Here is a 20,943-nt window from a genome sequence, read left to right as displayed (position 1 = left end):
ATTGTGCATTCTGGGGGCTATAGATTATGGGTTATATTTTTTATTTCTTTCACCTTTATTTAACCAGGTAGGCCAGTTCAGAACAAGTTCTCATTTACAACTGCGACCTGGCCAAGATAAAGCAAAGCAGTGTCGACACAAAGAGTTACACATGGAATAAACAAACGTACAGTCAATAACACAATAGAAAAAGTCTATATAGAGTGTGTGCAAATGAAGTAAGATTAGGGACGTAAGGCAATAAATAGGCCATAGTGGTGAAATAATTACGATTTAGCAATTAAACATGGGAGTTATAGACTGTGTCTGATGCCGTAAAAGGTTGTTGAGTCAGTAAGTGAGGGCGATTGGCAGGACTGTTAGGACTGAGAATGGGCACACTGGGCATCGAGGAGAGTGGGGGCTATCTGAGTCACTAAGTAAAGGGCAAAGCTTACAGCATCCTGTTTGCAAACTACATATAGAGAAATCTGTAGCCTTACAACGGTTCTAAGTTAAAGAAAGACATTATGTTCTCTGGGGTTGAATACAGACATGTGTCTCAGCTCTTGAATTTCAGCTCTCTACAGAGTCATGACATGAGGCACCGTGATAGTAGCTCAGTTAATAACTAGAGGAACCATTAGTGATAGTAATGAATATTATTTGTCAGTGTCAACGTAAATCTATTACATGAACTATGGGCAATTTGAATTTAGCCTACACATTGACCCTTGACCTTGGACAATTGACCAGAGTACGTGAACCATAAATATCATAGACATTCTGTATTTTAAAAGATGCATAATTCTGTCCATTAAATGCATTACGGTGAGCAACAGTAACGTAGCAGGGATTATTTTAATAGGACCTAAAGACTGGGGCTGACACACACACGTACGCACACGCACACACGCGGACACACACTCACACACCGCTCCATTCCAACTGAATCTTAATCAAATAGCAGCAATACTGAATTAAAGTTCCTATCAAAGGGCCCTGTTTCAATTGGCGGCTCTCCTCCGCACCGGGGATAATTATCTCCATTATTCTATTGACGCAGGGGCCACTGGAAAGCCCTTTAATATTTGACAGCCTCTTTGTTTGCTAGCCGGCTCTAACACAGACACACACGCTTCTTTTCTCCTTAGAAGCACAAAAGTCTGGGTCTGTTCCCCCCTCCCTCAACACACACTCCCACACCCCCATTTGGGTTTCATTGCTGTTGCTTGAGGCTCATCTATTTTGCTAACTAATTCACAGCGATCAACATCCCTGCCAATTAATTAGGCAATCAGTCTGGAGCTCAAGTCACTGACACAGAATGAGGTGTCCCTCTCTGCCTCACATTGCCTTTACATGTCCAATATGAGCCCTTCATGGAGCTGATGGTAATGGGCTCCTAGAGGTCCCTATACACTGCTGCACACTCACCAACAGTACTAATGCTGAACACAATTGGTCCTGTCGATGGCAATCGAACCCATTTTAAATAAGCTTTGGTCAGTTCACCAGCGCACATTATAGCACTGTAGAAGTTTTCATAATCCCCCTGAACCCCTCACTACTTCCAATAAACACACACACAGATCTCTTTCTCTCGCTCTATGTATTAACTCACGCCATCAGAGAGGACTAATAATGCTTAGTAAAAACTAATCAAGATTCCAATATGAACAGAACAGTTATTTCAGTTTAGCGACTGACTGCTCATTAGATTGTTGATTCTTAGCCACACATTTCCCCCTGCTGGATGGATCCGATAATAAATGGATCCAAAGCCAAACCTGTTCAGATCAGGGTGTTGGCTACATGTGCCGGCCTGTGCATGAGGTGGGCCTAAGATGAAACAATAGGCTCACGGTATATCTCATAAAACTGCCTAAACATTATTTATTGAGCTATTTGTATCACTTTATTGTAGCCTTGGCTCAGTCCATACCTGTATCGCAATTAGGCCTAAAAAAAAAATGTATTGACCGTGGTTGAATAATTTGTCCACTGAACAGTAGTAGCCTATCAACTATTGCAGATTATTCTTTGCCCGGAATTATAATTGATTTGATATAGTGCAACACAAGACAAGCTATACATTTGTAATCTTAATTAATGTGTTATCTGGTTTATATGCCAGATGTTAATAAAGAACAACATTTCCATAAAATTAAATAAAATCTGTAGCCTAACAAGCTATTGAATACAATAGCTAATATAATGTTAATAGCTAATGTATGGTTACATATATTAATTGTTCATTGTTAGTTGTATTGAATGCAATAGCTAATACATTCTTAATTGTATTAATTGTTAATACATTGTCAATAGCTAATACATTGTACTAATACATTGTAAGCTATTGAATACAATTGCTAAATCATTGTTAATTTATGTCTTATCTGGTCAATGTGCCAGATATTAATTTTAAAAATACAATTTCCAAAAGGTTACATTTATTTCCATAAAATTCCAATATCAAATATACTAGGTACAAATAAAATATGCAGCTAAACACCCTAAATCCTGCTTTTGTTTTCCCAATCAGAGTTGTTGCAATTACTTTACTTTCTTTCCAATAAAATACTTTCTATAGAAATAATGAATTTATTGTTTATGGTAGAGTTCAAATATCTTTTGAAGATTACTCTTCAAAGCATTTAAAAGTGCAAGCTCGACCAAATATCGTGCACCATCATCATAAGCCTTCTTTCACACCTTTTTGTCATCAAATAGTTCCCATTCACCTACTTTGTTGTGTCTTTCCTCAGATTCTTCTAAGAAAGAAGTAGGCTAGTTAGAAGTCTATGAATCTCTGTATTTAAAAAAAATAATATTTTTTTTTTAAATATTTATTTAACCGTAGCCTAGCTAGTCCCTCTTCAGAGAATATCTATCATGCAGCAAATAATCTCTAGCCTACACCTATACAGATAATATCCAAGAGATGCTTAACACAAGGAGACTGCACAGGCCTTCTAAAAATAAATGGGCCAATTCCATTTCGTCACTATCATGTCATTGCAATGTAAAAGGAACCAACAGAAAGCTGTAATGTGTGTGATTATAAGGTTGATAAGACTGTCTCATTGTCTTGCGAGAAGGCTCATACAATTATTTGTTATCAGTGATGGTATAAAATAAGTTATAAATACTGTGGTTATAAAGAATGATCAAACATTTTAGGCCTATACAATCTGAGCACTGACATTTCATTTTCGTAAAGAGAAGTTGGGTCAGCTTTCTAGATTTCTTACCTAGGTGATTAAAGAGATGACTTCCTCTTATGACCCATCTAATAAAAAGGCATTGGATTGATTAAACCGTGTGTTGTTCATTCCTCCTTCCCATTCATCAAAGCGCAATGTTCAGCTACTAATCTGCTTAACTAATTTTATCGTGGTTCCTTATCAAAGAGATCTCTGATACATAACATTCAGTGCAGTGCTATTCAAGTTAACACCTTGCCTACTCCAAAGAGCCGTTGGTTTCGATTGCCTACACAACGACCTTGGCCTTTGAACTCTCTGTTCTCCCGTGGATCACACATTCACTTCAAAAGACCGAGGCACGACAGAACTCTTCAAGAAAGACACAGGGTTGTTATAAGTGTTCTCACTCCAGCAGACAGCATCTCACCTGAGGTATTCACAACGGGAGAAGGAGCTCTACCCTATCTATCTGTTTCTCACGACAAGAGCTTCACTGGCTTCAATTTTACAGGAAAATAATACATTAAAATAACCTGGAATTATGGAAGGACTCACTCTGGCTTTCTTCTTGGCGCTTCTGGTGGACTCGATCTGTGTGGTTGGAGCAGAGAATTTCCCAGGGAACCGTGAGGCTTTCTTCCACGGGATTCGTAGGTTTCCCCCGCCAAGCGGAGGTCACAGGCACCCTGTTCGTCACTCGAACAGGTTCCCACTCTACATGATGCAGCTCTACCGGACTCTACTCGAGGGAGACACCGCCAGGACGCCAACTGTTAGCGCCGCCCGGACCAACAACGATGACAACCCCCGCCTTCACGACTCTGACTACGTACTCAGTCTGGTTGCCAAAAGTGAGTATTTTTATTTGACAAAACACTTCGTTTATATCGTGGATTTTTTTCTGTTTACAATTAATTATATTATGTTTTGGAGATGTGTGAAAGCACTTTTACGCAACATAATTGGACACACTAATTCAATGTGAAGTCATATTTGAACTATTATGTTTGCATAATTAAATTCACCCTCAGTAAACATAGTAATTATTTTAGCACTTGGACACCTTATACAATGTTTATTGTGAAGAGCCTTCCATATGCATAATTTCAGCGGGTATTATTTAAAAGTGTGTATACTAGCCCCAGGCTGTCTGTTATAACAGTGTCAGGCGCGGAGCAATACACAGTGTGACAGTCACAACATTCTACTTGATCAACTGCTCATCGCATGTCAAAAGAGAACGTGCGAAAGCTGTCTTGTGGCACGCATTTTACTTTGCTTGCCGTGGACAACAATAAAAGGCATGTGACACCATCTGTGATTGTAATGAATGGGACATAGTCTGATAGTCACAGAGGTGAAAGAGAGATGATTGCACACTTTCATAATCCTAGTCTGCCCTCTGCATCATGCATTGCAAACTGATTTTCTATGTTATCTCCCCAGGTTGTCACCAGATCGGTGGGAGGTGGTCTGTCACCTTTGACATGTCCTCCATCTCTGCAAGTGACAAGGTCCAGCGCTCCGAGCTGCGGATCCGCCTGCCTGCATTCTCTGCCTCTAAGCGTGTCACTGTGGACATGTACCACTCCCAGAGATGCTCCTACTCCAGCCCGCCATGCCCAAAGGAGAGCCTCTTCCTGGGCCACCTGAAGGCAGAGCCAAGCTCTCTGACCTCCACATCCAACTGGAGGGTGTTCAACATCACCGCCCTGCTCCACTACTACTGGCTGCACCAGAGAGGCTCCGCACTTGGCCAGGAAGTGCGCAGGCCAGTGGAGAGAGAGGAGGAGGAGGGACAAGAGAGGGTCCTGCACCCCACAGCCGACCGGGTCATGGTGGTGGTCTTCTCCAAGCACCAGGCAGAGAAGCGGGCTCCCACCCTCATCCACACCGCTGAGCACTCCAAGTACGTCACTCTGGACTGGGAGCGAGCTAGAGCTGGGGCCGACCCTGCTGCCAGCGTAGAGGTAGAGGGCGGAAAAGGAACCAGTCGCAGGAAAAGGCATGGGTACCACCAGAGAGCAGGAGTGGCTGGGGTGGCCCCTGGTGTGGCCCCCATGGAGGAGAGGAAGGACCCATTGTGCAGGAAGGTGGACATGTGGGTGGACTTTGACCAGATTGGCTGGAACGAGTGGATTGTTTACCCCAAACGCTACAATGCCTACCGCTGTGAGGGCAGCTGCCCTACCCCAGTGGACGAGACCTTCACCCCCACCAACCATGCTTACATGCAGGTAAAACTGCCAACACTACATGATCACTGCTGAAAATAATGCTTGAAATAGAGCCTTTGATTTGTTTCATATTACAATATTGCCTTTTCCCCTTAGTTTATGATTTCACTTGCATTAACATCTCTCTCTTCTCTCTCCAGAGTCTGCTGAAACTTCACCACCCAGACAGGGTCCCATGCCCGTTCTGTGTGCCCACCCGCCTGGCCCCTCTCTCCATGCTGTACTACGAGAACAGTGAGGTGGAGACGCGGCACTTTGAGGGTATGGTGGTGGAGGAGTGTGGTTGCCACTGATCAGCCTGTGTGCCAACATGGACACTTTCCATCCCAGGTAAACACCACTCTGTCCCAGCTTCTGCTCTCAATGTGCAGGCCTCAGGAAGAAAGTTGAGGTCCAAAGGTGTGGGCTTACTCTGTGAGTGTAGTCTCAAAGCTCAAGGCTTTTCTACAAGGGCAGCTGCTGCTTTCAGCCAGTACACTATGGTTATACTGGACACTGAAGCAGACTGAACACAAGCACTGAAAAAGATCACGAGAATCGTCAAAAAAGGATAAAGAGAATGACTTATAATGTATAATGTATAAGGACTAATGATTAAGGCAAAAGCCGATACAAGGACAACGCAGACTCCTTAAGTGCTTTAATTCCTCTGCATGACCCAGTATTGATACAGTATTATTTTCAAATGTAAATATTTCATAAGAGTAATGTATTTTTTTTAAAGGACCGAAGTATGTTTGTTTAATAAATCCTCAATTAATTGCAGTCTGCTTCTATGGTATATTCTCTCAACACTTAATAGTAGAGAGAACACGCAAGGATGAAATAAAAATGGATGACAAATATATTTTTTTATGTTATTATTCAGCTTCAGTTCCTCTGGAAAAATATGAAGCAGAATGCAGCCCTAGTTTTTCAATCAACACATTAGCCTACACCAGGGATGGGCAACTGGCCCTTTTGTAGGCCTACGAATACATTTTTAGGAACTAACATAGGTTCTCAACTTACTGTTGAGAGTTAGAATGGTAGAATACACAAAGGTCAAAAACTATCTAAACTTGTAGTAATCATGGTCGAATTACCGACCAGGGGGCCCCCATTGATCATCAGATATCATATTAAAAACGGTAAACGTTTGTCTCCACCCTATGGCAAAATGTGTAGAATTGTAGGAAATTAGCTGTAAAACTGCTCATTTTTCGCTCTGCCCCATGGCAAAATGTGTAGAATTATAGGAAATTAGCTGTAAAACTGCTCATTTTTCTCTCTGCCCCATGGCAAAATGTGAAGAATTGTAGGAAATTAGCTGTAAAACTGCTCACTTTTCTCTCTGCCCCATGGCAAAATGTGTAGAATTGTAGGAAATTAGCTGTAAAACTGCTCATTTTTCTCTCTGCCCCATGGCAAAATGTGTAGAATTGCAGCCAACTTGATTTAGAACTGAAACAAACAAAAAAAATGTGGGTGGGGAGGCTGGAAGGGATACAACAGATTCTGCTAGGGCCGGCTCTAACTGAATGTGTGGGTATGCAGACCCGTGAGCCACTGTGTCCACCCATGATGAGTCCCCATTTTTGTAGCCCCCTCCCCCATCAAAGTTGACCACCCCTGGCCTGCACCAATACTTAACCGCAACAAATACTGAGAATGCCATTGGGGTATACAAAATTCTATTGGAGAACACTAAAACATAATCCAAAGGCTTTATCCTTCAGACAGGACATTAAGTAAATAACATCAAATCAATGGACAGAGGAGTGAGGAAATATTGCATGTTCGTGTTTTCTTTTCCTGAGCGATTTGATTTATGCCTGCAGATAAATAATGCAGCACTAGGAGGCAGTCTCTTCATCCCTTTTATAATGCTGTGTTCATTAAACAAAGGAGACAGCTTAAAACACACAGTAAAACACACGTTCCTTGTTATCCTCAAGGCTGCAATACTCCAGCAGATCCATCAAATGGCTAAATGTCCATTTCAAATTGAGCATCCTTCCCTGCAAAAAAACAAGATGAAAACAGTGCAGGAAAATAGAAAAGAGTCAAAAATTATAGACACTAATATATAACACGTGTATGTATGGCACACACTCACACACCAGACCTTTACCTGCACTCTTGTCTGGTGGTGGAATGAGGTTGTTGGGGGGTCTGTTTAGGGTGGGCTGTGTCAGTGGTTGTGTTGTCTGAGAGGGGGCTGGTTACCCCTGGGATATCAGGGCGGCAGGGAGTGGTGCGCGCCAGAGGGGCGGTTCGACACTCAGGGAGGAACTTCCTGTCGTAGATGATTCAGGTGGCTGGGTGGGTTTGGTGGAGGTCGATTGGCAGTAAGAGAGATTACAAACAGGGTAGATGAAGGCAAATAAGCACCAGATATTAATAATAATAATGATAAAGAATAAACATGTTAAATTAGGCCTATTATTATTGTAGCGATCATCCCTATATGAGCTATGTTACAATGTCCAACAAGTGAGTTAATTATTGGCATGATGTGTAGGGTGTTTGCGTTTCACGACAGCAACCTGGGTTCGCTACAATGGTGTCAGAAGTGGGATGGCGTCCGTGTGGCCATTAGACCGCTGAGTAGTCGAAGCATGGGACATGCCTTCCCATTATGAGCCACACTGTTTGAATCAACATTGTTTCCGCTTCATTTCAACAAGTGAGTAAACCCTATTGACGCGATGCATAGGGTATTTGTCTTTCACGCCATTGATCAGGGTTCACTTCCCTGTCCCGCCATTCGCTACGTTGTTACAACGATGATGACTATTATTAAAATAATATATTATTGTATTTTCTATAAGGCTATTATTATGATTGAGTTTCACATACCTCCAGGGGTCATACTGAAGAGTGTCCCTCCTGGTGTTGTAGAATAATCTTGAGGCACGAGGGCCACATCGTTGATGACAGGGCGGGTGGTCGGGATAGCCTGACCAGTCGTTTGACTCCCAGTATCCCCGAAGACATCCTTTAAACTACGAATACAAACCAAACAGCTGTAAACCATGGCCTTTGAACAAGAACAAACGTATAGCAGATGACAGACAGTGCGCAAATTTCACATCTAAAGGTCAGTTTTTCTCCTCATTCCATCTTTTCGGATCACCTTGCCCTCCACGTGCCTCCAATACTACTACAAAATAATTTAGCGTAAGTGCTCCTCAAAACAACGTTGAAAGTACCGCAGAAAAAAACTGGACGTCATCCTGCATAAACCAAATAAGGGAGAGTTCACAGGGAGTTGTAGTTTTAGCCTAAATAACTTAATGTAAACTGAATGATATATATTTTTTAACAATCATAATTCTAAGGTTTTAAATATTCCTGTGAGAGTACATGGATAGCCTTAATACGTAGGCCTAAGTCTTTGAAACAAAGGATAAGAACCACTCTGCCCGATAACTGTTTTGCACCAATGTACTTACCTTTATACACATACATATAGATTTACAATTGACATTTACAAACGTACATCAATTTACATTTGATTCTCAAACACATCAAAATGTGTAAGAGAACACATCAGGTATGTTCACATCTTTCTTTAGTCATTTCTGTAAATGGTTGGAGCTGGTGTACAGAGTAGATGACCTATACATATCTTCATGTCAGAATCAAATCTGATTGAAACAAAGGCTTGAATACATATTCACGTTTGTTTTTCCTCTCTCCATGACAAAAAAAAGAAAAGAAAACTATTTGAAATACCTACAAAGCCTCTACATTCCCCACGATGTGGCCGTTTACCTATACTATAGTCTAGTTAATATGCTTAAAGAACATCCATAACAACTCTATAAGGGTGCATAGCATTCTAATTAAATATATTTTGTCATATATTTATACATACATTTTCATAAAAACATTTTCTGTGCATGTGTGCAGTTGCATTCCTTAGTATAGAGTAATATCATATTGCGTTAATATTGTCACGTTTCCATTCTAAAGGATTATAGGTGATCTCTATTCTTTGCAACAGTAATTTTAAAATACTCTTTAAAATACATGATCATTTCCATGTCCTCATGTTGTGTCCCTAGTTTTAAAACCATGTCCATCTCTCCTCATCAACCTTCTGAACACCACAAGCACACACACATGCACACACACACTGGCGGAGTCTACAGTTCTCACAGTGCAAAGGCTTGTGGACCGGCTCAACTTTCAGTTTGATCTTGTCAACCTCTAAACCCACATACACAGATCCCCTTCATCTGAGATTAATCAAACATGCTGTACATCCATTTGAAATACCTTTCAGGACTATGGTCTCTATATCTCATCCATATCAGGTATCAGTGTCTTGTTCTTGTGGAAAACCTGATTGATAGATTGATTGACTTATCAATTGCTGATTGAGAGTCTCACTTTTCTTCATCATTAGCCTATTCGGACCCAAAGCAGCAACATAAGTCAATCAGCTACACTGCTGTTTTAAGATAAATTAGGTGACCTGGAGAGGTGAGGCTTAAAGACCACGGACCTTTCACCTAGGGAATCCACCAACATACTAACTAAAGGATACCCTTTTATAATTACACCTCACCTGTTACCAATGACCCCTCCACCACATTCTCTCTCACACACACTCACACACACTCTCACACACACACACACAAACTGATTCCGCAGCACTCATGTTAACACCCATGGTTCTCTTTCTACAGAGGGCTCTGAACTCAAAAACAGGGCAAAACTTGGATCCTGCTAGAACTGAAACCTGAGTGGAACAAGAGTGAATGATAAGTGATATGTGATATATGTGGCATAACAGATGAGGTTTTAATGTGCACTGATTGGCAGGGAATACGTGTCGGTGACGTGTTACTAATCTATTCACTAAATCATTCAGTCACATTCACTCCAACCACACTACATACATATATAGTAAATAAATGCTACCATGAGAGATCCATTCCTAAGATTCAATGTATGAAGTTAGCATATCCTGGGTAATATCTGCTACGTTAAGTGCTGGACCAAATCCTTTTCCGAAACCTTTACTAGCGCTAATCCAGTTATCTAGTCTGTGATACCTCTTTGTAACACCAGGTGGCAGTGCCACCATGCTAATACAACAACATGAAGGTCAGAGGAACAGAGGAGCTACCATTACGAAATGTCAATCGTGAATGCATTGAAAGGATCACATTTGTGAGGGGAAAACTGTTTGCATACCGTCTTGGATTGTAACTTTTGTATACATGCATGCTTCTGATTTGTCTGCACCAATTTCAGAGAGAGAAATGCTTTAAATGCTACCATAATGTGCAGATACAGAACACCCACCCTCCCACTGTACACACACACACACACACACACACACACACTCCCTTCTTGTCTGATATTATTGCTGTGGCAGACACCAAAGTACATAATCTGAGTCCGACCAGGCTTCTCATAACAACTAGGGCACAATAAATGAATTACTGTATGTGCTGTGTGCATGTGTGTATTAAGGATATATGTGAGTGTGTGTATGCATTTATGAGGTGTGTGTGTGTGTGTGTCTAAGTTCACAGTACAGGGTACATGGGCTCAGGGGTCAGTGTTAAATTGGGCGATCACAGTGCTATCTGTCAGTCTGTCCTTACTTGCTTAGCTATGCTAGTCTCTAGCATTCCATCTAAACCTTCACATTTACCTCCATCTCTTTCCCATGAATATGAATATCCACACTGATCATTAATCCCCTGTCTGCTTCACCCCCTCAAATCAAAAGCACAATTGAATGTGAACCACAAAAGGGCGATGTCGTGAGGTGCTATAGCCACAGCAAACAGAGAGAATATGAGAGAAAGCGGTGGATGAAGCTGATTGGGTAGAGATTTAAGTTGGAGCTACAGGAGTTGATGGAGAGGAGTGTGGTGTCAACATGGCAAAGGGGGGGATAGGAGGGGAAGGGGACCCCATGCTACCGTAAATCTGGGATGTTTTGGGCATTAATGTTAGAATACACTGGCTGCCACGCAATGCTATCAAGCGACAAACTTTTTTTTTGTTCCCATCTGGAAAAACATTCCCATTGTCTGAATAAAGCACACCCTCCTAAAACAGGGGGGGGGGGGAAGCTAGTCCCTATCCAAGCCAGACAAAGTGGAACTGGGGTGAACAGAGCTAAAGGAACACGAGAAGCTCGTTCACAAAGGAAAGACGTCACACACAGACAGACGCTCCCGAGGAGGGGAGCACGGTGAGTTTCTCATTCCCACATTGAGCACACCGTGACATCACAGGAGCACTGACCAATCAGGACACGGCTCAGTGCCAAGCCAGAAGCGAGAGAACACATGCGGTAGAAATACACACACATACACACACAGACACACATCCACAGAGCATAGTGCATATATCACATAGAATAACAAGGAAATAGGGTCCAAGTGAAAGAAGCATTGGTAAGCTCAGCATTGGATTGACTGTATCATAGCAATCTGAAGACGGAAAAAATATGAGCTTTTTTGGCAGTAGTGTTACCAGACTCAACTTGCTAACACCAACCAATCCTTTTGGGCGGGGGGGTGGGAGGTCCTTAAACTCGTCCCTGACCCAGTCAGTCCTGGGTCGGCCCCATAACTTGTACCAATTGAGTTTGTAGATAATGACAGTTCAAAGGTCAATGGTCATGCACCAGCAGTCAATCATGCAATTACAGTTGACAGGAAGCACTTTTTTGTTTTTTGTTTTCTGGTTGGATTTTATGACGTTTTTATAGAAAAAAATCATGCCCTACTCTAGTTAAGTATCTTTGTTTTATGTTACAAAACTACAAGTAGATCTCCTTCTCGTTTCTTCTTGTTGTGGCGATCCAGGGTCATACTGCAGATGATGTGTTGTGTTTGTATTTGTTGTTTGCTGATCTTAGTCCTTCTTTCAGTCTTCTCTAGTCTCCTCCTTGTTGTCCTCTGTCACCTGGCGTTTTGTTTGTGGAGGATGGTTTGGCAGTGGATGTCCGGTTCTACGGTACAGAGGAAAAAATGATTTCAGTAAAAACTATTACAATCTCATCACATTTAAAGAAAGGGACAGAGGTATATACATACACGAGGAAGAAACAACATATGAAACCATTTTCCCCCCCCAGTTGATTAAATAAAAAATGAACAACACTTAAAGATAACCAGAGATGTATTCCCATTCAAAAGGGATGAAATGTAATGTACGCCAACCATGCTCTGATGAGAGCTGGCAAACAAAGATTCTTTCATCTTTCACTTTTATAACATTATTGCAAGGGGAGTAGTGTGCAGGGGTTTGTCGTTTACAATAGCCAGTTTAACTTCAACTTTCTCTGGTTCTGAGGGGTCTGATAGATACTTCTAAAAGCATCTATCCAAGCACTGCAATATGTGCTTATGTGTCCCATACCTTGAGGACTGGGTATGTGTGTTTCAGTGTTTTACTCTCCGCAGACTGTTGCGCTTCACTGACTGAGCACCCTTCCTCACATCCACCCCCACCTACAGTACAGCAGGGAGGGAGAAAATACACAGAGGAGTTAACACTGATCTGCGCAACGTGCATTTGTGAGCGCGTGTGTGTGCATCCATGTTATCTATTTGTGAGTGTGTGAGTCTATATTAGGGGAGAAATAGTCGTGCAGACGAGGACAAACTAACCTCCCTAGTGACAACGTTTCCATGTTCGTCCACCAACTGCTCCTCAGCCAGGAACTCAACAGCATAGTCCTCTTTATCAGCATCAATCTGTGTCAAAACATCAGGATAAAACACATAAAATAACCACATGACATTAGTACACAGGTTTACAAACCACACAACACAACTTTGCCCCATTAAGCCAATTTCAGATAATGACGTGACATAAAGTCAACATTTGGGTTTTGATGGTTGGAATTTTTATGATTGAAACCAAATTAAAAGATTGTCCTATCTATCGCAGGCATGGACAGGAAGTCCTTCCTCCAGGCACAGGAAGTGGCAGGTGGTCGGTAGGCATGACAACCTGGAGCCCTGCCTCTTGGTGAGAAGCCCAACACCTTGTCGAAGGGCTGTGTCCCAAACAGGTGCCTGCACAGCACCTCCGAATGCCCCCATGTCACACACCGGTGTCAGCAGAGCCTCTTGGGGTACACGAGACCTTGGTGACATCATCAGCGTCTCCACACTCTGCCGGGGCAGCCTGGGCGCCTGCGACCCTGCCCAGCCGCGCAGGGAGTCCTTGTTGGGGAGGTACGGCTGGAAAGCACCGCCCCCAACCACCCTGAGAGAGAGGGGAGAGGGAGACAGGGACAAAGAGACAAAGAAGAAAGAGGAGCAGACAGACAGAGCGACAGAGTCAGAGGTACGAGTAGGAAAGAGAACAAGACAGACAGATAAAAGACACAAAAAGAGAATGCCACAATGGATTTCGTTTGAGTATGGATTCTGTACACACATACAGAGAATAAGGTCTGTCTGGCAAGACCAGTCTGAGCCCCTGACCGAGTCTTACCTGTTGTCTCCATTGTGCTCCATTGCTCGGCTCAGTCCTGACATCTCACACAGCTGGGCATAAACCTGCTGCCCTGCAACAACAGAAAGCCCTTCCTCTGAACTATGTCTTAGTCCTCCTCCTCCTCCTCCTCCTCCAGTCACACTGCTGCCCACCACTGATGCTGCTACCTCCACCCTCCTGCCCTCCGACCTCTGACCTCCCAGCTGGCCATTCAGGTTGACCTTTGGCACGGCGCCGCTGGCCCTCACCCGGTCCCTGTCCGCCAGCTCCTGCCGCGCCTCCTCCTCTACTTCCCCTTCCTCCTCCTCCTCTTCCTCCTCCTCCAGCTCTATGATGGAGCCACTGGCCCCACTGCTGGGGCGCCTCAGGCTGCAGGGCAGGGACAGGGTGGCCCCCTCTGAGTCGTCAGCCCGACTGCTGCCATCCAGGGACGAGTCCTCCACTGTGACCAGGGAGGGGCTGACCCCCGAGGGCCACACCTGCACGTCTGACATCTCCATCAGGGTGTCTTCTTCGGTGGTGGCGATGGGGGCACACTCCAGGCTGGAGACCTCCTGCCAGTAGGGCTCAGCTCCCAGCGGAGAGGGCAGACTGTACTGCATGGAGGCTGGGGAGAGCAGCTCTTCCTGCACAAGTCCGTAACCTGGGAAGGAAGCGAGATAAAAGAGAGAGGGAGACTAACACCACGCAGGTGCAGGGGTGGGGGAGTTAGGGGAGGGTTAGACAGGGATGTGGGTGTAGTGGGACTGTTTCTCTGCAGGAAACAGAGCGGCTCTATCCAGTGTCAAAATATGCTGGGAAAGAGAAAGTGACTGGATTTGGTTTCACTACTTCCAGTTCCAAGGAGGCACACACACTCACTGGCACCTTCTTGGAATCGGTAGTAGTGAAAACATCTAGTCACTCTCCCAGGGTTTAGTTTTGCATTGTCTGACTTTCCATGAAAAACACTGATTTTGATGACCACTGATCTATTGGTGATCCATCAGTGGTTCTGTTGGAGAGAATGTGTGGAAAGGAAGCAGTTTTACATTCCCCTAAGAGCAGCATGTGTTATGTTAGGGAATAGGGTGTTGGAAATGGAGTCTTGTCCATTGTCTGTGGGAAAGGGGTAGTGTTAGAAGGTTGAAAATGTCATCCAAGATAGGAAGAGAGTGGGGTGTTTGGTGTCAGTTGGGTTGGCACGATAATCAATACTACCAATTTACCATGATAAATGTGTTCAACGAAACCTACGATATTGAATTTCATTATGTCCATGTTATCGCAATATAATTTTCAACTGCTCTAAATTGGCTGTTGGCAACAACATTTAGATTAAAAACCCATCCACTTTCCTCAAAAAGGATTTATTGTCTGATAAAGTGTCCTTTCAATGTCTATTATCGTGATAAAAACGGATTATCGTGATACTATTATCATTGAGATATCAGGATACAAATCCCATTATCGTTCCAAACCAGATCACAAGTGAGAGGGGTCAGGAGGCTGCCAATTCTGCTGAGAAAATTGGAAGTTGCTTGCACTTGCACTCAACTCAAACATATGCACAAGCGCACACACATTACATACTCTAACAGGACACACAAATTCAACACACACACACGCACACACACACACACACACACACGATATTACTACCAAAAACAGGTTTATGTTGTGAAATTGGATCTATTGATCTATGCTTTTATGTGCATTTCTAATTCTAGGCATAGCTGTAAATAGAGCCTGCATATCTGCTTGTAAGTTCCTGACTGTCTGTCTGTCCACCAGTCTGTCCGTCCATCTCCCATCATCATGCGTGTCTTTCTCTGTTATGTCTATCTTTAAGGTAGACTAAGCGATATGGCATAGGCTCAGCTTCTCGGCTGTGTTGGTCCCCTGGCTCCCACGCTGTAACAGAGTGAAGCGAAGCGTGCACATGCGCAGATACCGTGTGTGACTGTGCGAGAGCCAAGCCTTGCATCTCACTCATCTCACTATCTGCGGTGCTGCTCGTGGCAACGTCAGTTCACTGAGTCGAACTTTAAAAAGCCTTCCACTGTCTCACCTTTGTATATCTCTATTTTGAGAGCCTGTCTGTGTTGTAGGTGGTAATAAAGGTGAAGAAGGAACTCAAGTGTTCACGGACAATGGAATATTGAATGAAGTGTGGCTTCATTTCTTTCAGTGTTTATGCCTACGGACAATAGTATAACTGTAAAAGTGTGTCAGTCTGTGTGTGTGTTTCTGGGATGGTATAGAGATGGTACAGTATAGAGACGGTAGAGGTGAGGATAACGAGGGGTAGAGATGCACTTTGACTGAGGTGGATGATGGAGAAGTGAGTCTGAGTGATGATGGTTTATCTTGGTTAGTCCTTAATGTACCTCCCAATTTAAAGACACTTACGCTGCAAAACACATAGTGAAGCACAGCAAATCTACATAGATTGTACATCTGCAAACACACACACACACACACACACACACACACACACACACACACACACACACTATCTACTTATGTACAACACACACGCAAACAAACTGAGACACACTCCACCACACCCACAGTTCACAGGGTCACTGTACATGGGAACACACACAAGCCCAGACTCACACACTCCACCACACCGCAGAACACACCAGCGAGCACATAACATTCTAACAATGTATCGGTAACATTATGACAACGTTGTCTTAAGGACAAAGCTGTCATGTCCCAGCTACATTATTTTGAGAACATTATGTGCTGTGCAGTCAACCATGGGTTTCACCCTAGCATACAACCAACACCATAGAGTTAACAGAAAACGACTGAGATTGAAGGTGTTAATACTGCATTTAAAACAAGTTTGACAAAACAGGGAAACAAGAGAAAGTAAAATACACATAGAGAAATAGTCATAGAGAAAGCATGCCATGCAAATACACAGTTCTTATACCAAAACAGCAAACCTTTATTTGGACAGCAATGCCTTTATTTGGATACCCTTCCACCCCACCCGCCATCAACACTGACCCTCCCAGACCTAGAGGAAGACACTTTCCCTGATGCGAGCCACAGAGAGGTACAGCGAGGCAGGCAGCATGCACATGCATTGACACAGAGCTACTTCGAGAGAGGAGGTGAGGCTCCCGCTGGACTGAACACGGGAACGCGGGAAAATAAGATGACAGGAGAGAGGAGAGGCCCAGGAGGTCAACATGAGGTCGATATGAGGTCAGAGGTCGAAGAGGAAGAGCTGTGAGGAGGAAGGCGGCTGGGCAGCAGAGATGACATGTCACAGACACAGAGAGAAAGAGCGAGAGGGGGATAGATCTAGGAGAGACAGAGGGGGTAACAAAGGAACAAGGTATGGAGGCTCAGAGCACACAAACTGTGTACTAGTGCCACTTAGGAGGGGAGTGTTCATCCCAGACACACACACACACACACACACACACATCCACGCATATCCAACTCATCCATATACCAGGCTTAAACCCAAACACAGTTAAGATGTATATTTTAGCCTATCCTCATTAACTCAATGTATAGGACTGTGCAAATTCAAAAAACATCTGTCTTCAAGTATAATGTCATGTGAGACCATTATGTTCAGGTCTAAAGCATGAGGTGTCAGAACAGTAAAACTGAAACGATGTCTGTCAGCAAAATGCAGTAAGGAAATGCTTACATGCTGACATATCACTGGGTTATGATGGAAATGGCATCATTTCTCAGACCCTAATCAAAATCCCTTGAGAATCATCCGCAGCAATCAACCATGCAGCCCAATTACCACTTACCCCTTCTGAAAATTGGATGCCTAATAACTTGTGGATGACCTGTGCCGGTGATCTCTTGTAGAGCAACAGAGATATGGTTCCGTCTGTGTTACCCATACACTTGGGAAGAGTAAGTGCCTTTTCATTGATCTTGTTTCAACCCCTTTCATTACTAGGGGCAATTGTGGTATATACATACTATTGATTCCATTGATTGGTGGGATAAACCCCCCCATAAACCCCCCATTTCTAAAACCAAAGTTGCGCCCCTGTGTGTATGTGTGTGTGTGTGTGTGTGTGTACGCGCACACCTCTCTGTATGTGTCTCTTACCATTGATAACACTGGGGGAGAGCAGGGTGGAGTCGTGGTCAACCAGTCTGCAGGCCCCCTCCTCTGAGGCCCCGGCCCCTGTCTGTGGCTGGCCCTCCACGGAACTCACAATGTCTGAACGGTCAATGTTCTTCAAAGCTACATATATACTCTCCACTGACAGAAGGAAAGAGGAAGGAGAGGAGAGAGAGGGGTCGGAAAATAAGTTAAGGAATGAAGAGGTGGGGGACTGTAGTAACACAGACAGACAGACAGACAGACACTCACTCTTGGCCCTCTTGCCCTCCCGGCCAACCCACAGATTGAGCAGGGCTGAACTCTGGTCCAGGAGGGAGTTAGGATTCTCCACCCTGATTCTGTTAATGTCATCCACACCAAAATGCAGCTCCCGTGCCAACTCTGAGAGAGAGAAAATTGTATTCAGTATATCAAATACGTAACTAAGTTTATCTTACCACATATAGTAGACTATATACAGTGGGGCAAAAAAGTATTTAGTCAGCCACCAATTGTGCAAGTTCTCCCACTTAAAAAGATGAGAGGCCTGTAATTTTCATCATAGGTAGTACACTTCAACCATGACAGACAAATTTAGAAAAAAAATCCAGAAAATCACATTGTAGGATTTTTTATTAATTTATTTGCAAATTATGGTGGAAAATAAGTATTTGGTCAATAACAAAAGTTTCTCAATACTTTGTTAAATACCCTTTGTTGGCAATGACAGAGGTCAAACGTTTTCTGTAAGTCTTCACAAGGTTTTCACACACTGTTGCTGGTATTTTGGCCCATTCCTCCATGCAGATCTCCTCTAGAGCAGTGATGTTTTGGGGCTGTTGCTGGGCAACACGGACTTTCAACTCCCTCCAAAGATTTTCTATGGGGTTGAGATCTGGAGACTGGCTAGGCCACTCCAGGACCTTGAAATGCTTCTTACGAAGCCACTCGTTGCCCGGGCGGTGTGTTTGGGATCATTGTCATGCTGAAAGACCCAGCCACGTTTCATCTTCAATGCCCTTGCTGATGGAAGGAGGTTTTCACTCAAAATCTCACGATACATGGTCCCATTCATTCTTTCCTTTACACGGATCAGTCGTCCTGGTCCCTTTGCAGAAAAACAGCCCCAAAGCATGATGTTTCCACCCCCGTGCTTCACAGTAGGTATGGTGTTCTTTGGCTGCAACTCAGCATTCTTTGTCCTCCAAACATGACGAGTTGAGTTTTTACCAAGAAGTTCTATTTTGGTTTCATCTGACCATATCACATTCTCCCAATCTTCTTCTGGATCATCCAAATGCTCTCTAGCAAACTTCAGACGGGCCTGGACATGTACTGGCTTAAGCAGGGGGACATGTCTGGCACTGTAGGATTTGAGTCCCTGGCGGCGTAGTGTTTTACTGATGGTAGGCTTTGTTACTTTGGTCCCAGAACTCTGCAGGTCATTCACTAGGTTCCCCCGTATGTTTCTGGGATTTTTGCTCACCGTTCTTGTGATCATTTTGACCCCACAGGGTGAGATCTTGCGTGGAGCCCCAGATCGAGGGAGATTATCAGTGGTCTTGTATGTCTTCCATTTCCTAATAATTGCTCCCACAGTTGATTTCTTCAAACCAAGCTGCTTACCTATTGCAGATTCAGTCTTCCCAGCCTGGTGCAGGCCTACAATTTTGATTCTGGTGTCCTTTGACAGCTCATTGATCTTGGCCATAGTGGAGTTTGGAGTGTGACTGTTTGAGGTTGTGGACAGGTGTCTTTTATACTGATAACAAGTTCAAACAGGTGCCATTAATACAGGTAACGAGTGGAGGACAGAGGAGCCTCTTAAAGAAGAAGTTACAGGTCTGTGAGAGCCAGAAATCTTGCTTGTTTGTAGGTGACCAAATACTTATTTTCCACCATAATTTGCAAATAAATTCATTAAAAATCCTACAATGTGATTTTCTGGATTTTCTTCCTCATTTTGTCTGTCATAGTTGAAGTGTACCTATGATGAAAATTACAGGCCTCTCTCATCTTTTTAAGTGGGAGAACTTGCACAATTGGTGGCTGACTAAATACTTTTTTACCCCACTGTACATTATTACATTTGAGTAATTTAGCCGAGGCTCTTTTCCAAAGCAACTTACAGTAGTGAGTGGATACATTTTCATACTTTTTCATAATGGTCCCCCGTGGGAATCAAACCCTCAACCCTGGCATTGGAAGTGGCATGCTCTCTACCAACTGAGCCACATGGGAGTAACAGCCCTGTACAGGAGCACTGACCTGCCCAGCTCAATCCCAGCTGTTCGGATATTAGGGAGATCTTGAGCTCGGTCCTCTCCATGACATTCACTGTAGCTGAGGAAAAAAAGATAACTTCAGAACTTTAAATCTACTTTAAATGTAGGACTCAATCACAACTACACGACTGAGCACTGTGTAAGGGTTAAATGTAGGACTCAATCACAACTACACGACTGAGCACTGTGTAAGGGTTAAATGTAGGACTCAATCACAACTACACGACTGAACACTGTGTAAGGGTTAAATGTAGGACTCAATCACAACTACACGACTGAGCACTGTGTAAGGGTTAAATGTAGGACTCAATCACAACTACACGACTGAGCACTGTGTAAGGGTTAAATGTAGGACTCAATCACAACTACACGACTGAGCACTGTGTAAGGGTTAAATGTAGGACTCAATCACAACTACACGACTGAACACTGTGTAAGGGTTAAATGTAGGACTCAATCACAACTACACGACTGAGCACTGTGTAAGGGTTAAATGTAGGACTCAATCACAACTACACGACTGAGCACTGTGTAAGGGTTAAATGTAGGACTCAATCACAACTACACGACTGAGCACTGTGTAAGGGTTAAATGTAGGACTCAATCACAACTACACGACTGAGCACTGTGTAAGGGTTAAATGTAGGACTCAATCACAACTACACGACTGAACACTGTGTAAG

At 43.5% G+C, this 20,943-nt stretch overlaps 2 protein-coding genes across 5 annotated transcripts in view; one reads left to right on the top strand and one right to left on the bottom strand.

The window, feature by feature from the left end:
• Positions 1-3,543: 3,543 nt before the first annotated feature.
• Positions 3,544-6,282, top strand: LOC112230562 (nodal homolog 2-A-like). Its single transcript, XM_024396839.2, has 3 exons — positions 3,544-4,039; positions 4,635-5,425; positions 5,566-6,282. Exons 1-3 carry the CDS (start codon positions 3,730-3,732, stop codon positions 5,716-5,718), a joined length of 1,254 nt encoding a protein of 417 aa, XP_024252607.1. The 5' UTR covers positions 3,544-3,729; the 3' UTR covers positions 5,719-6,282.
• Positions 6,283-9,187: 2,905 nt separating this feature from the next.
• LOC112230510 (ankyrin-1-like) overlaps positions 9,188-20,943 on the bottom strand; it is an 84,294-nt gene continuing 72,538 nt past the window's right edge. For 3 of the 4 annotated variants that reach the window (XM_042311370.1, XM_042311372.1, XM_042311371.1), the window contains 8 exons: positions 20,244-20,318; positions 18,246-18,377; positions 17,979-18,134; positions 13,892-14,537; positions 13,504-13,660; positions 13,057-13,143; positions 12,806-12,897; positions 9,188-12,395 (listed from right to left, as the gene is read on the bottom strand). In XM_042311370.1, coding sequence (XP_042167304.1) covers positions 12,829-12,897; positions 13,057-13,143; positions 13,504-13,660; positions 13,892-14,537; positions 17,979-18,134; positions 18,246-18,377; positions 20,244-20,318 — 1,322 coding nt within the window. In that variant the 3' untranslated portion in view covers positions 9,188-12,395; positions 12,806-12,828. The remainder of the gene's footprint in view (positions 12,396-12,805; positions 12,898-13,056; positions 13,144-13,503; positions 13,661-13,891; positions 14,538-17,978; positions 18,135-18,245; positions 18,378-20,243; positions 20,319-20,943) is intronic. The other variant, XM_042311373.1, reaches the window with a different exon arrangement.

The sequence above is a fragment of the Oncorhynchus tshawytscha genome, linkage group LG33 (genome assembly GCF_018296145.1).
Source record: "Oncorhynchus tshawytscha isolate Ot180627B linkage group LG33, Otsh_v2.0, whole genome shotgun sequence".
Lineage (NCBI taxonomy): Eukaryota > Metazoa > Chordata > Actinopteri > Salmoniformes > Salmonidae > Oncorhynchus > Oncorhynchus tshawytscha.
Note: the sequence above shows the minus strand (reverse complement) of the source record. Positions and strands in the feature narration are given on the sequence as shown.